At 39.6% G+C, this 16,987-nt stretch overlaps 1 protein-coding gene across 6 annotated transcripts in view; it reads right to left on the bottom strand.

Moving 5' to 3' along the window:
• PHF20 (PHD finger protein 20) overlaps positions 1-16,987 on the bottom strand; it is a 125,789-nt gene that overhangs the window by 52,876 nt on the left and 55,926 nt on the right. For 5 of the 6 annotated variants that reach the window (XM_054696807.1, XM_054696806.1, XM_054696812.1 and 2 more), the window contains 2 exons: positions 4,817-4,988; positions 3,605-3,689 (listed from right to left, as the gene is read on the bottom strand). In XM_054696807.1, coding sequence (XP_054552782.1) covers positions 3,605-3,689; positions 4,817-4,988 — 257 coding nt within the window. Of the gene's footprint in view, positions 1-3,604; positions 3,690-4,816; positions 4,989-8,528; positions 8,615-16,987 lie in introns of all 6 variants that reach the window. The other variant, XM_054696815.1, reaches the window with a different exon arrangement.

The following is a 16,987-nucleotide window of genomic DNA, read 5'->3' on the forward strand; positions in this document are numbered from 1 at the left end:
AGGTCTAAGAAGGCTACCAGGTGTGGCTGCCTTCACACTCAATGACATTGAATTGCCACTGCCAAAAAACCATTCTAGGTGAAAAGGGTTACATAACATGGCATTGCCCTTCCCAGTTTCCAAGTGCTAAATAACTAGTTAATTGTCATTCAATCACACCAGACTCCCAATGCTGGCAGTTACTTTCCCACTCTGGCTAAATAAAGCCCTTCCCACCAGCCAGCTCAGTCAATGCTGAGCTTTAACAAACTACCAAAACATGAAAAGTGGCAAGAAAATCAGACCAAGTATTCCAAAGACGAATCCACAGGGCATGACTTCGTATCTCCAGCCTCCTCCTAGCAGCACCAAGCCAGAATTTCCTTACAGAGCATAAAAAGGGTAGGTTATTAGTAGAATAAGCTATGGAGCCCCTTGCTACAGATAATACTGAGGCAGGGCAGGAAATACCAAGGAAAAGAGCAAAAAGGGAATTGAGAGTTGTCCCTCCCAAGTGCTAGAATCAATCATGATGAACCAGAAACTGTCCACCAACTCCCAGAGATAGAACTTACGCCAAAGGCAACACTTGAAAGTCACTCTTACCTCAGAAACAAGCAGTTCTGAGCTCCCACAAATGCTAATCCTTCACAATCCACAAGGTGGCAATAACATCACCCACTCAGTTCCACTAACTTTCAGGTTTTCCCACCCCCATGTCCTCCCTCTCCTGTTTCCAATTAGTATCAAGACTGAGTAAGTGTTGAACCGTAAGATCTTTCCAAAGACCTTTGGAAAAAACAGGTTTTGGCAGAAATCTCACTTTCAACATTCTTCAATTAACTAAAACTCAAGGACAGAATTGGGAGCTCACAGAACCAACACACAAAGAAGGGCTGCAAATGACTGTTTAAGGAGCAATCATTACCACAAGACTCCCCCACATATAATTTTAGCTCATGGAGGAAATAAATTGAAAAGACTTTTAAAACAACCTCCAAAGCACTGGTTGCTCCAAGTTAAAAGACATTTTAAAACCCTAATTAACTATGGCCAATAACGTGGCCCAGGACTCAGTTCCTAAATTACTGTTTTAAAACATTTCAGATCCACCCACACATAAAACCCAGTAACTACAGAGAAGGGTACCTCCCCTATCCCATAAGATTAATCTGCATCATCCTGCTCCTGCCTTGAGCTCTTCCGGGTGGCTATGTATCAGCACCAAGTCACTCTGCTGTGAACAAGGGTTTTGGTTATTTTAATCCATACTGCCATGCTCTAGACTCTCTAGATATTAGATGCAAATTGTACTGACAGGTTCCTAAGCCTTTACTATCTCCCCCTTCCATGAGATACCTCCCAGAACTCTCCAAACCCTTCTTCTTTAATCTGGCCCTCCTTTGTTATTCCCTAGTCCAATCCTCTTCACCTCATTTCTATCTCCATGTGACTCTGGGACTTTACTGGAACAAAAGAAAAATATTCCTTTCTTCCTGCTACCTCTTTTATCTATCTACAAATTTACTTTCTTTCAATCTAACTTTCTTTCAATCTAAAGGACAGTCATGTCCCCAAGGGAGCACACCTCCAAAGGATATTATTCAGGGGGAAAAAATGACTTTGTCAGTATAATCAACCTAATTGACTTTTTTCAGGAAATATCTATGCACATGAAGAGCATCTGTATTTCATACCACATGATATAAAATCCAATAAGAGCAGAAAAATGACTAAGCTTGAAAGTAAGACTGAAAAAGTGTCTTTTTTGTCTGAAGAAAACTGTCTTTTAGGGGCCTCCCCAGTGGCGCAGTGGCTGAGTGCTGGGTTGCGAAGCTGCCCGCAGCCTCTGCAGCGCGGGTTCGATCCCCGGCCGCCAGGCGAGGGTCCCACATGGCGCGCAGACCTCTCCTGCCGCGCCCGCTGCTCCCCTCAGCTGTGTATTTCTTCAGTCTGCCTGTTCTGCTCACTGCTCTGGCTCTGGTGAATTCTTTCATCCTCCCGCGCTTCTGACTGTACCCAGTGCTTGTATAAATAAATAAATAAATATTTAAAAAAAAACCAAAAACTGTCTTTTACTTAAAGGATTTAAATAGTTTAATAAAATGTAAGTTTTCCTTTAAAATAAGTTTTTTAAGGTTAATGTGATTCACATAAAATAACAATGTATTTTATTTTGAACACAAACATAAAAATAATTCAGGAAAACAAGGGTCTATTCAAAAAGACTTAGTCAATCATGAATTTGTGGATCGGTAATTCTTAGACAACTTAGAAGATTCAAACTTGCTTTGGTGATCTCAGGCAAGAGGAATGTGTTCTAAGAATAACATACATCTGGTACAAGACTTACAACATCTATTTGTTAACACACACTGGTCTAGTAGTCTAACACACACTGGGATGGGAGTGGGGAATATAGTGAATATAGTGAAAGAGAAACTGAAATGTCTGCTACATACTAATGTGTATTTTTAAATATTTCAACACATTCTCAGACAAAACTCCTTTTTCAGTTCAAGTTCCAGCATTTAACAGAGTGCTGAATAAATAACTGAATAAATTAACTGAATGAAAAGTCAATATGGCCATAAAGTCATCCCTATCCATGGCATTAAGAGGCTTGATTACCCTAAATAGTCTGCATAGATCACAGACATACAGTTAATATTCTGATAGAAAATGTAAAAAAAAGGTATCCCTTAGATCCAGGGACTATTCTCTGAGTGTTAGGGTACTAACCATATATATTATCTTAATAACCCTCCTCTTGCCCTTGTGCTAGTAAAATGAGCCTCTTTTTGGTCAAATTCCCTGTCCTGACTCCCTACATGTTCTAAAATCTGGCAAAGGCATCCCAACCCAGTGTTGTAAATCCCAGCACCTACATTTGAACTAGCAATATTATAGACCACCCTTATCACCTTGCACCCAAAAAGAACATTTTTAAGAAATGGGGCCTCCCTGGTGGTGCAAGGGGTAAAATCTCAGCACATTATCAAGCTATTGGCAGCCACTACAGCATGAGTTCGATCCCCAGCCAGGTACAGCAGACCCACATGGCACAGAAGACCTCTCCTGTCTCGCCCACTGCTCCCCTCAGCAGTGTATTTCAGTCAGTCCACCTGTTCTGCTTCCCATTCTGTCTCTAGTGAATCCTCTCACCCCCCTCCCATACTCCAGCTGGCCTATACCCCAGCTTTTGCATGCATTAATAAAATAAATCTTTAAAAAATAAATGATTGTTGGTGCTCACTCATCTCTAGGCCATTCACAAATAAGTGAAAAGAGTATTAGGGACTTATTTCATCAATTATATCAGGGATTCACAGACAGCAAGAATCTGCACACTTCCCAGTGAAGTGCAGGTGAACCATAACTGTCTTATGAAACAATGACCACAATTTAGGAGGCAAAGAATTTAATCCCCCTTTTCAATCCAGCTTTCTCTCCATTTATAATCTTTTCCTAAATCCTAACACCATGATTAACTTGAAATGAGAGCATTCCTAGGCAACAGCACATATTGAAAATATATTAACAAACTATAAAATACATTATCAAACATTATAAACTACGCCCTAAGGCTGAGCAAAAACAATCGAAATTCAAATAAATGCCTTACCATCCTTGTTAACAGCAGTGACTTTAGCTGGGTAAAAACGACAATCAGACCAGCAAGCAAGGACCTGCTCATTTATTTGAAATTCCTAGAAAACATTAAAAAAAAAAATCCTATTACCAATCCATTATCATATGAACTGAATTCACTGTATCAGAATTCATAAAAGAGACTGGAATTGACAAGAATAGGAAAGGGAGATGGCTAATGCCATAGAGGAAGATGTTTCTGCTGTTCGGCACTGGGAGTCAAAACAAAAGGTCTGGAAACAAGACTTTTTCCAGTCATGGAGTTCTGGGCAGGTGCAAGAGAGCACTGATGATAATCCTACACTGTCTCTGAAAGTGAGGCTATGTTCCCAGGATTAACAGGAAACACACGTGGTGTACAAGCTGGAAGGAAGGAGGCTACTTCATCTTGAGAGAAGCAGCATTCATGCCACTTAATGTCACCCACATTCTTAAAGGGTCTTTTGCCAAAGGAAACACCCATTTACTTTTAATTTTTCATACTATTTTTCCAGAACACAATATGCATTAATATTTGGTAGAATAAATATTGAGCAATCAAATTGAACAACAGTGAACAATCATAAACTGGGGAAGGAAAAAAAGCTAGCAAGAGTTCAAGTTTACAGGGCAGGATTAAAATGGAAAACAGAATCTAGGGTTGAGTCAAATATAAAGGTGGCAGGATTTCCACAGATGTCTCAACGGCTATTTAAAAAACTCAAAACTAATACTTCACCCTTCATTCTGAAGTCAGTAAAAACTCCAGGCATAGTGATAAAATTTAGGAAACCAAAATATAGTCTAATCAAGTCCAAGCTGAAGCTTCAAGGGCTTATAAAGAGCTTGATATGAAGCTTCCATAGTGTACCACATGAAATGATTGCTTAATAAAGGATAAGATATCATAGCACCTTAAAAAATGATCTAAAGGGATATACTGGTATAAAAGAAAGAAATAAGATCTGTTCACCATCAGTGCAGTCACAACCAAATTAGTTTATGAACTGCCGTATCAATCATATCATAGAAACAGATGAAACTGGGATTCCTCAAGAGCCCCAGGTGCCATGCAGATCTCAGAGCTGTATCTTCAGGCCTAAATAAGGACTGATTCCCAGTTTCACACTGAACAGCAAAGGCTGGAATATAAACTGCCCAAAGGCTTATGTGGCTCATTACAGAACTTCCCAGATTTGTTACTCACAGAAGATCCTTCCTCTTCATGTAAGCCCTCTTTCCTCAGCTGTATTTTCTCTAAAGGGCGTAAATAAGGACTATCCCAACAGAACCACTCATCATAACGATGGTTCCAACGCTTGAAATGGATGAGTACTTTTCCTTCTTCGTAGTCAATATCTTCTATGTGAGCTGGATACCTGAGTCAGGAAAAAGAAATTAAAATTCTTTTAATATCTACCCAAAACAGTACCCTTTCAAACCTTTTCCCAGAGGAGCTGGTTACCAAAGTACTAAGTAAAGTGTATTTGAAGGCTCTACGTAATTGTGTCAAGTCACAAACTATAGAGGCTAACAGAGTTGGGGCTCAAATCCCGACCTTGATATTCTATAGTTTACAAACTATTAAATTAACTTTTCAGAGCTTGACTTCCCTCATGTAAAGTGAAGGAAGGATACAAGTGATGACATACACACAAGACCTAAGCACAAAGAAAGCTTCAGGAAGCAAACATTTAACAACTAGATTATATTTTACACATGCCAATAAATTAGACTAACCATGCAACCTAGATTGTATGAGACTGCTGAATTTCAAAAATTTTGCAATTCATATAGTAGAATACCATGTAGTATTCTACATAGTTGTGGGGGGAAAAAAACAGTTCTTTGTCATGATACAGAAAGTTCATCCGTGATATACTATTAGATGGAAAAAGCAAAGTACACAATGCTGTGTATTGTAAGTTACTGGCTGTTTGAATGAAAAAGAATACATATTCAGGGCCTCCCTGGTGGCGCAGCGGTTGAGCGCTGGGTTGCGAGGCTGCCCGCAGCCTCTGCAGCGCCAGTTCGATCCCCGGCTACCTGGAGGAGGGTCCCACATGGCGCGCAGACCTCTCCTACCGCCCGCTGCTCCCCTCAGCAGTGTACTTCGGTCCTTCCGCCTGCTCTGCTCCCCGCTCTGGCTCTGGTGAATTCTCTCACCCTCCCGCGCTTCTGACTGTACCCAGTGCTTGCATAAACAAATAAATAAATCTTTTAAAAAAAAAAAAAAAAGAAAAAGAATACATATTCATACATACTTATATATGCATAAAATATCTGGAAGGATACACAAGAAACTAACAATGGTTACCTATGGAAGAAAGGTCACTTCAGTAGATGGGTTCTTTCAGTCTCCATATTCCACCCTCCTTCTAGATTGAGATTTGGGAAAATCAACACTAAATTTCCCTGACTCCCTTACAGCTGGTAACGACGGTCATGGAAACCTGCAGGCTTAGAGGTTACTGCAGTGACCAGATCCAGTGCTCCACTGCAGTCTTACAAACTTTCATGTAATGCAAATCACACATCAGAGGATCTTGTTTAAAAACGTAGATTTTGAGTCAGTTGATGGAGCAAGAGCCTAAGATCTTTAACAAGCTCCCAATGATGCTGATGTACTAATCTACAATAACAAAGATCTAATGCCTAGTTACCAGCTTTCTGAGTGTCAAGCAGCAGCAGCGGGGATGGCAGTGGCAGTAGTGACTTCCTGACCTCCAGATTACAACCCAATGGTGAGTCTTCCAAATCAGTAAGTTCAACAAACCCTCCCCCCCCACTTAAGTCCCACTCCTCCAACCCTTCCAACAATTTTTATTTTTTATTTTTTTTTAAAGATTTATTTTATTTTATTTATTTATTTATACAAGCACTGGGTACAGTCAGAAGTGCGGGAGGGTGAGAGAATTCACCAGAGCCAGAGCGGGGAGCAGAACAGGCAGAAGGACCGAAGCACACTGCTGAGGGGAGCAGCGGGCGGCAGGAGAGGTCTGCGCGCCATGTGGGATCCTCCTCCAGTGGCTGGGGAGCAGCCGGGCATCGAACCGGCACTGCAGAGGCTGTGGGCAGCTTCGCAACCCAGCGCTCAACCGCTGCGCCACCAGGGAGGCCCCCTTCCAACAATTTTTAAATACCTAATTTCTTGTGTCAAATCTTTTTGTGGTTAAAACACTCAGAGTGGTTCTGTTTCCAGCATTTAAACAGAACTGATACAAGAGGGGAACTTTATATGGAGACAGGTGAAGGCAAAAATGAGAGGGATAATTTTTGTAATACAGCTTTTAATACTTTGTATTTTTCAACCATATAAATGTACTGCTCACTCCAAAAATTAATAATGGGTTCTTGGAAAAGTCGTAACGTATATTTTCTGCTTTTCAAGCAAAAAGGTATCATGACTTTTCTGACAACCCAATAACCAAAAACAACAGTGTATGTTATTGTTCTTTTAAATATATTTATATATTAATTAATTAATCAGATTATCAATCAGATTATTATTCTAGATTAAGAAAGTTTAGATTCTACCTGTATTTTCTCCCTACAACTTGAACTTGTACAATTTCCTTCCTTTCTTGTATCCAGAAGCTAGTACAGAAACTGCTGTCTTAATAAATATGTACTACCTAAACAAACAGGCCAGGCCTCCCCGGTGGCGCATCGGTTGAGCGCTGGGCTGAGAAGCTGCCTGCAGCCTCTGCAGTGCCAGTTAGAGTCCCGGCTGCCAGCAAGGGTCCCATATGGTGCGCAGACCTCTCATGCTGCGCCCACTGCTCCCCTCAGCAGTGTACTTCATCCGTCTGCCTGTTCTGCTCCCCACTCTGGCTCTGGTGAATTCTCTCATCCTCCCGCGCTTCTGACTGTACCCAGTGCTTGTATAAATAAATAAATAAATCTTTAAAAATAAATAAATAAATAAATAAATAAACAGGCCTGCTTCCTTATATCTGTATACTGTGTACTCCTCAATACTACACCAGTATCCTCTAAGCAGTTTGTTTGGAGTTAACCTATCACAGCAGACTGCACATACTGGGCATTCAATAAAGGTTCAGCAAATGAATTCACTCACCCTATTTTTCCCAAAGATCACATGTCTTGTGAATTCCTCAATCCCAAGGCTCTCAAACTCTAGCCACTTATTCCAATTTAAGTTAATCTCCAAGTTCAGGGCCCCATCATTTAATGTGGGTACTTCTCACACTGGACTGACAGGGTATGTTTTTTAAAATCCCTTATGATACTATGTGCATACATTAATTCTTCAGCAAACATTAACAGAAGGAAGCTAGTCTACAACTAGTCTCCCTAAACCAGCCAAATGGGCATACAGCTACTATAGATATGTCTTAGCAGATTAACTGTGCATTTGATAAACTGAATAGTATAACTATAGGAGACAAAAAAAGTTTTCCTAAAACTATACTCTGTAAAATGGGAAGGAGGACATACATATTTCAATTATATGACTCTTGCCCTTTCATTCATTGTCTACGAGAAACTAGTGAACCCCTCGAAAATAATATTATTTTGTCCCTAATACGCTCCTATTCAAAGTTCTTTATTTAAGGTTTACTATCTCCAGCAATAGTTTCCAAACACAGGTCTTTGTCCCAAAATACAGAATTAATTCTTCAGCAAACTACATTTATTTAGTTTACTGAACTTTCCTCTTTACTAAAATCACATTCTTCTTTATATTTAAATATACGCCTTAAATTAAAACAATGGTAACTGTTTGTAATATTCTTATTATGTAATTATTGAAAAAAGAATGAGGCAGCTCTCTTATATAGTGATTTTTAAAGATCTCTATGAAAAGTGGAAATAAAAAGCAACTCAAGATACAAAATGGTATTGAATGCACTACCATTTGTTTGGGGGAAGGGAGAGAGCCAATACTTTCATACCTGTTTTTAAATGCGTGGGCTATCTCTGGAAGGATGATCAAGCAACCCGGTTTGCCTCTTGGGAGAGGAACTGGATAGTTAAGGAACTGGAGAGGAAGTATAAACTTATTCAATATATATCCTTTTGTATGTTTTGAATGTTGTTCCATGAGCAAGTATGAACTATAAAAAGTATATAATTAGAAATGCATTTTAAATATCCTTATTTGATAAAATAATAAGTTGGCAACCTCAGGACAAACCCCAAGTTCTTTTACATTTGCACCGGTCAGGTCTGGACATTATTGTACGCTAGGTCTGGACACACCAAATCAACTCCAAATTCCTAGTCTAGCGACCCTACTGCACATACTCAGGACATGAAGGACTTCTGAGCCCTCAGTTAGCCTAAAGCTTCTTCCATGCTCAAAACAACTCAAAGTTCCCCAGCATCCCACTGTCTGTTAAAACCTACACAAACCTTTCTAGGAGGTTCAACAATAACCAAAGAGTCAAACAGGTTTTCAGGAAAAAATGTTTCTCCACTTTTCTAAACTGTGACAAGAATGAAGGTCACTCTTAGGAAATGAGGAACCCAACTGCATTTTAGAGAAAAGGGTGGCAGTGAAGAATATCTTAGAGATCAATGTAGTAAGACTTGGTGGACCAAACTGCCAGGTGCCTTGGGGACAATTCAGCTTCATTAGTTAACAAAATTAGTAAGTGGCTTTAATGTGGTCCATTCCATGTCTTTTTGGATTACAGACATGTGTGTTCTGGCCCCAGCCCTTGAAGTCAGACACATGAACCAATTAAGTTTTAAACAATTAAATGGAACCCCCAGAAACTACTGATAATCATCCCTTTTATCTACAAAAATAGTAATTTTATCTCATTCATCCTAAATTATTTGGCCAACTATAGGGGAGCTGGAAAAAATGTGGCAAGGTTAACAAAAGAGGAAATGTGAAGGAAATCTAAACAGACAGGAAAGGGGAGAGAATTTTCAGCTTCAATGTGTAACTAACAGTCACTGATGAGACTCTAGTTTCCAAACTAAAAAATGCAGCTGGGAGTCATATTTCTTTTTTTTTTTTTTTAATTTTTTTTTAAAAGATTCATTCATTCATTTATTTATTTATACAAGCACTGGGTACAGTCAGAAGCGCGGGAGGGTGAGAGAATTCATCAGAGCCAGAGCGGGGAGCAGAGCAGGCAGAAGGACCGAAGTACACTGCTGAGGGGAGCAGTGGGCGGCAGGAGAGGTCTGCGCGCCATGTGTTATTCTCCTCCGGTGGCCGGGGAGCAGCCGGGGATCGAACTGGCGCTGCAGAGGCTGCGGGCAGCTTCACAACCCAGCGCTCAACCGCTGCGCCACGGGGGAGGCCCTGGGAGTCATATTTCTAATGGACATAGTCAGAAAGGAGTAGGTATTAAATACCATACTGATAACAAGCTAGCTCTGGGTAGGGTAGAAGGACAAAGAATGACCAAGAGACATGCTTGTGTGAATTTTTACAATGATTTAGTTACATAATACTTGTGTAAGTAAAAATACTTTCACTTGAACATACTTTTTCAAGTATTTAACGAGCAGATATCAACCAAGTGCTTCACTGCAGTGCATTTTTTTTTTTTAATAGAGGCATGTTTTATTTATTTGTTTGTTTGTGTGCTTTGTTTATACATGCACTGGGCACAGTCAGAAGTGCGGGAGGGTGAGAGAATTCACCAGAGCCAGAGTGGGGAGCAGAGCAGGCAGAAGGACCGAAGTACACAGCTGAGGGGAGCAGCAGGCGGCAGGAGAGGTCTGCGCCATGTGGGACCCACCTCTGGTGGCCGGGGAGCAGCCGGGGATCGAACCGGCGCCGCAGAGGCCACGGGCAGCTTCGCAACCCAGCGCTCAACCGCTGCCCCACCGCCGTGCATTTAATGGGCAGATATCAACCAATTGCTTCACTGCAGTGTTTATATGCTTCTTAGCACAGCCACAAAAGAAAACATTGTGCAGCTTTTGAAAAAAAACTATGAATTACTATAGAAAGATTCCCAAGACATTAAGTTTTTTAAAAGCAGGCTACAAAATAGTGCATATCTTATAAAACCTTTTAACAAACAAGGGAAATAATTTGTTTTTACTTGTATTTAAGTTAAAAAATGCTAGTCCCTCAGGACTCCTTTCTGCTCAGAAAACTTTTCTGTGCTGCTCCTCATCTGCCAATAAATCTCTTATTAAAAGTTTAAAATTTTTTTAAATAAATTTTAAAATGCTAGTAGAAAGACAGAAACTAAACAGGGGACCAATAAGGGGTAGAGTGGTTACAAGATAAAAAGATAGAAGTATCATTATCACTGTGTATCTAGTTACACTGTTGATTTTTTTAACCTTCAAACTCTATCCAATGATTTATCAATTAATTCCCTTACATTTCCCAAGTAGACTATCTTATGACTATATAGTCATAGGCACTGTGACTATGTAGTCTCACTTTCAATACTGATAACTGCCAGTTATTTTGTTTGTGTGATCATATTGATTAGTGCTTCTAAGATGATGTTGAAAACTAACAGTCAGTATCCTTTTCTTAAATGAAAATGTCTCCAATGTCTTATCATTAAATATAAAGTTTGTAAAGGTTTCAATTAACTTTGTAAAGTTTCCCTCTATACCCAACTTACAAAGGATCATCAAGAATGATTTTGAGGGGCCTCCCTGGTGGCACAAGGAGTTAAACACAGCATTGTGAAGCTATCTGCAGCCACTGCAGTACGAGTTGATCCCCAACCAGGGAGGTGACCCACATGGCACAGCAGACCTCTCCTGTCTTGCCCACTGCTCCCCTCAGCAATGTATTTCAGTACATCTGCCTGTTCTGCTCCCCACTCGGTCTCTGGTGAATCCTCTCAACTCCCGCATCTCTGGCCTGCACTCCAGCTCTTCTATGCATAAAAAAAAAATGATTTTGAGAATTTTCAGCCTTTTGTCAAGATAGTTATTTATATAGTTTTTCTCTTTACCTCTATGAATATATAATGAAATAATAGATTTCCAAGTTTAAATTATCATGGCCCTACTAAAATGAGTCATGTGTGACTATGTGTGTCATTCATTTCATAAGTATCTGTTTGGTGTTCCTAAGTATTCTGCAAACAAGTTTGTGTCCTTTTGTAAGTAGAATTTGTCCAAGTTTCCTTGTGTTAGTACCTTACTGCCCAGTTTCAGTAATAGATTATACTGACCTCATAGAATGCTAGAAAACTTTATTTCATTTTCTATGAAACTGCCTACTTTTGGGACTTTTCCTAAAATAAAGTTCTTTATATACCTTTTCCAATAGTCTAAGTTTTTTTACCTGATCGAGTATCCTACTCCTTGACTTTTTTTTGCCTAGCAAGTAAGAGTTGAAAGTCATCAAGTACAAATTAAGTATTAAATCAATAGTTTTTGTTTGAAGAAAAAGCTCGACTCAATAAAAACATTTCAAACTCAAGTCACAAATAGAATTTTGAAATGGCACATATAAACTAGATTGCTAAGCACTTTACAGGGCAGAAACTATGTCTTATTGATCCCATTATTCAACAAACATTCCTTAAGGGAAGGAGGGAATAGGGAATGACTATTAACTGGTGTGGGTTTTAGAGAATAATAAAATGGTTTAAATTTGAGAAATAAATATATAAATGTAAAAATAGTCCACATTTGCATTCTAAGACAAACTGCTGTGCCCTAGAGATATAAAATAAATGACCAATCTAGGATGGCAAGGGTCCAAAGAAAAATTTGGTAACCTCCTTGGGATCCCCACCCCTCTCCACAAGCAAATAAACCAAGCACAATCTTGACTTCTGGAGGGAATAAAAAGGAGTACAGCCCTAGAATTACCCAACTTGCCTATATCCCATAACCAGGACCAGATGGAAAAGAAGTATTGTCTCTTCATGGCCTGAACTGAACTGGAGGGTCTGTGTTTTTGTATCTCTCTCTTATTCCCCTGTTAAGCACCTAAATGGACCCTTCTTAAATTAAAGTACACGTCCTACTGCTCACTTCCTAATCTTCCTTAGTTAATCAAACCTACTTACTCTGCTCAACTTTCTTAGAGGCAGCAACTGAGTGGGAACCCACTTTAAACTTTTTATCCATTCCTGAAGGATTGGAAAAATGACTTAGAGAAAAAGACTTTGGGTTGAACCTCAAAAGGCAAAGAGAAGTGTTTACCAAATGTCTGAATTTCTCCGGGGTGTTACACACACACACACACACACACACACACACACTCACACACACACCACACACACACAGCATTCCATAAATGTTCATGAAATGTACTTTCAAAAGATTTTATGATAAATACCTACATTCACAAAACAGCAATAGGAATGTACACACAAACTAGGGTGAACATGAAAATAAAACCAATACTATCCACACTGTAGATAGCAAAAAGATTTCAGTAAGGGAATTGTCAAATTTGATGGGGTATGTACACATGTTCTAGTCATAATGGTAAAATTAGTCACAAAACAGCTCTTCCAAAAGTCAATATGTATCAGAATCTCATATTTATCCAAAATTCAATTTGGAAAAGACAGATAACCTAAACTTCATAGTAAACTAAGTTACTATGATAAGTTTATGATCAACTATAAAGGAAAAAAAAGAATGGACAAAAATTAGAGGAAGAAAAATTCATTAATTCCACAGACATTCTCTGAGTACTTACTCTGGGCCAGGAAGTATGCCAGGGTTTGAAAATACCAGATCTATTAAGAATTATGATCACAGCAGCTGATAGAGAGAGACAGACTCTATACAAAAAGACATTCATTTCCTCAGACATACTACATACCTTCCCATACCCTGGAAAGCTCCCTTTACCCAAAACACAACACCCTGACCACTCTCCCAGGCAACAGCCTCAAACTCCTGCAGTCTCAGAACCTCTGACAACACTATCACAACAAGCCCCATCTCCTTCCAGTCTGAGATTCCCACTTGCTTCCTTCATAGGATTTACTCCAATCTTTAAATATTTCATTTTTTTCCTCTGCTTACTTGTTTATGATCTGTTTCTAGGAGACAACAGACACCCTTAAAGGCATCTGTCTTTTATTCACTGCAGCATCCTCAGAGGGAATAAATGGGTGTGATATAAACACAAATAATAATAATAAAGTAACACAAGTGCAACAAACAACTATTTAAGGCAAAGTAGGATACAGAGAAGCAAAAGGTCAATTGTAGGGTAGAGGGTGATAGGAAGGGGTCTAGAAGGAGGAGAGGCCAAGACAACTATAGTTTAAAGAAGAAACTTAATCTCAATTTTGAAACATGAGTAGAAGACATTTTCCAGGTGATCAAGGAAGCAGGAAGGTTAGTATCTATGAGAGAATGTACAATATTAATAAATCAGCCTATGCACAGAAGAAAAGCACAAAAGAGGAAAAGGAAGTGCATGAAACTGAAGGTGAAAAAGGAAAGCACAACTCTGTACAAGAGCTGAACAGGAACCTTATGAACTCCACACCTACTGCATGCACCAGCAGCTGGGACCTAAATGAGTATTTCCCAACAGCAGCTCATGGACCAGTAGATATTGACCAGAGTTACTGTTCTACAAGGTCTCCATAAAGAATGTTTTATTGTACTTTTCTATGATCTGGACCATCTTTATCAGATCTTCCCAAATGAGAAGCCACAAATAGGTTACAAGTAAGCAAAGACATGAAAAAGGTTGAGATGCATTAACCAAGATAACCACCATATAATCAAGCATTAGTAAAGTGTGGGTATGTGTGTACACGAATGCATGTGTACAATTAACCTGGCATTATATGATCACTCCCAACAGACAGATGTAGTGACTTTAAATATGTCTGTAAATTCAACAAATTTTTCAAATGGGGGAAGCTAATTATCCTCCCCTAAAATGTAGTGGAAGTGATAGTGTGGGATGTCAAGTTTGGCTCATCAAAGGCACTGCTGAATACCACTCCTGTGCATGCATCCAAAGGAATTTAAAGCAGGTACTCAAACAAGAAACTTTACACCAATTTTTAGAGCAACATTATTCACAACAACCAAAAAGTGGAAGCAACCCAAGTGTAAATAATTAAAGAAAATGTGATACAGTAATGCATCAATTAACAATAAGAATACAATGATGGATTGGAGAGACAACAATGCCCAAGAAATGTATCATTAGGCTATTTTATTACTGTGTAAGCATCAGAGAGTGTCATTGCACATCATAATTACACAAACCTAAGTGGTATAGCCACCACTGCAAATGTGGTCCATCATTGACTCACCTGTCATTAAGCACAACCCTGACAAAAATAGGGTGTTATTCATTCATTCCTTTAAAAGGAATGAAATTCTGACACATGCTACAATACAGACGAACTTTGAGAGCACTATGCTAAGTGAAATAAGTCAATCACTAAGGACAAATACTGTAGGATTCTACTCATGTGAGATACCTAGAGTAGTCAAATTCACAGGGACAAAAACTAGAAACGTGGTTACTGGGGTGGTGATTGGGAAATGGAGCATTATTGTTTAATGAGTAGAGAGTTTCAGTTTGGGAAGTCAAAAACATTCTGAATAGTGGTGATGGTTGCACAACAATGTGAATGTACTTCAAGTCATTGAACTATACACTTAAATATGATTAAAATGGTAAACTTTCTGTAATATAAATATTCACACACACAAAGCACTGCTGCTTCTGCCTTCCACTCTCTTGAATTCCCCATTCTGGGGAAGCTATGTGCTATGTCATAAGAACATTATAGGTGCCCCATGAGAGGTTCATGTCACAAGAAACTTGTAATTATGAGGCCTCTGGCAGTAACAGCACCAACTTTCCAGTGGCAGGAGTGAGCCACCTTGAATCACAATACCATGAGATCCTGAGACTCTGTTAGGCTGTTCCTGGATTCTCCACCTACAGACACTGACTGAAAGGGTACCAAATGTTCACTGTTGTTTTAGGAAACTAAATTTTGAGAAAATGTAATAAGTAACTTAACACACTGTAGCACTCTGCCAGAATGCTGTGGTTTTTGAAAGTGGGATCCATAAACACAGTATATAGACTAGAGGCACCAGTCCTCCTGCTTTCAAGTTTGAGAAACACTGCTCTAAGCTACCAGATAAGCCAAGCTACCCTCAGGCTCCACCAAGAAAAGGAGAGTTCACTCAGAGAGTGAAGTTCATACCAAATTAGAGGGACTAACTCCATGTGTATGTCCAGAAAGACAGAGAACAGTCCAGGACTAACATAATGATACAATATTGGCTTTTCCACAGTGAATGACCTCAAGTCCCAGGAAGGCTTGCTGCTCAGTATCTACTCTTTACTCCTCAGCTAAGTAAAATTAAACTGCCTAATATCACACACTGTGCACATGCTTAAATTAGAGCAGCCAGACAGTGCTTGGCAGAAAAATCTGTTTGGTCCCCCAACACATACGGGAAATACAAGCTGAAGAAGTATTACAGAGGAAAAAAAAGAAAAAAAACAAGGAACCAGAAAGGATAACAACTTCGCTCTGATTTACCATTCCAATGGGTTAGCAGCATTCAGTCACGTGTGGTGTGTAGCTCTATTGGTTATAAACTGCCTTTACACAAGGTATCTCGCTGGATCTTAACTACAGTCCCATGAGGACTTAAGGAGCTATTATCAACACTGCACCCATTTCACATCTGTGGAAATGGAGGTTCAAAGAGAGTAACTGGGGGACCTCCCTGGTGGTGCAAGAGGTTAAAAAACAACCTATGAAGTAGTCCACAGCCACTGTAGCAAGAGTTAGATCCCCGGCCAGGGAACTACCCACATGGTACAGCAGACCTCTCCTATCTCACCCTCTGCTCCCCTCAGCAGTGTATTTCAGTCAATCTGCCTGTTCTGCTCCCCCACTCTGTCTCTAGTGAATCCTCTCACCTCCCCACACCTCAGGCCTATACCCCAGTTCTTGTATGCATAAATAAATAAATTTTGGAAAAAAAAAAATGAGAGAGTAACTAGGACAATGTGTAACCAAGTTCAGTATCCAAATTGTGTTTCAACCCAGTGAAGAGCTTCTGTTCTCTGTTTTTTCTTAAAAAATACAAAGTTTTATTAAATGAACTGGGATCCATAGTATTATTACATATTCTGTAATTTTCCTAAGATATTATATACAAATCACAGCGATTTTCATTACACAAGGATTAGAAACAGGCTTTTATTTTCTCTCCCCACAGGAGAAGTTGAGAGGACCCAACAGGAATCCCCTGGCAGGCTAGCCAGGTAAGACTCAACTGCAAAGACAAAGAGGCTCCAACCTGCAGCCACTGTAGGCTCACAGCACAGCACAAGAAATTAATCTTCTGTTCTTAATATGACTTCGCACGTAAGTGTCCTCATAGTGACGCACATCTACAGAGTTGTCTTTTGTCTCAGCCAACTAACAGTCTACCTGGTGGC

The sequence above is a fragment of the Talpa occidentalis genome, unplaced genomic scaffold (assembly GCF_014898055.3).
Source record: "Talpa occidentalis isolate TD23 unplaced genomic scaffold, MPIMG_talOcc4v2.1 talOcc4.10, whole genome shotgun sequence".
Taxonomy (NCBI): Eukaryota; Metazoa; Chordata; class Mammalia; order Eulipotyphla; family Talpidae; genus Talpa; species Talpa occidentalis.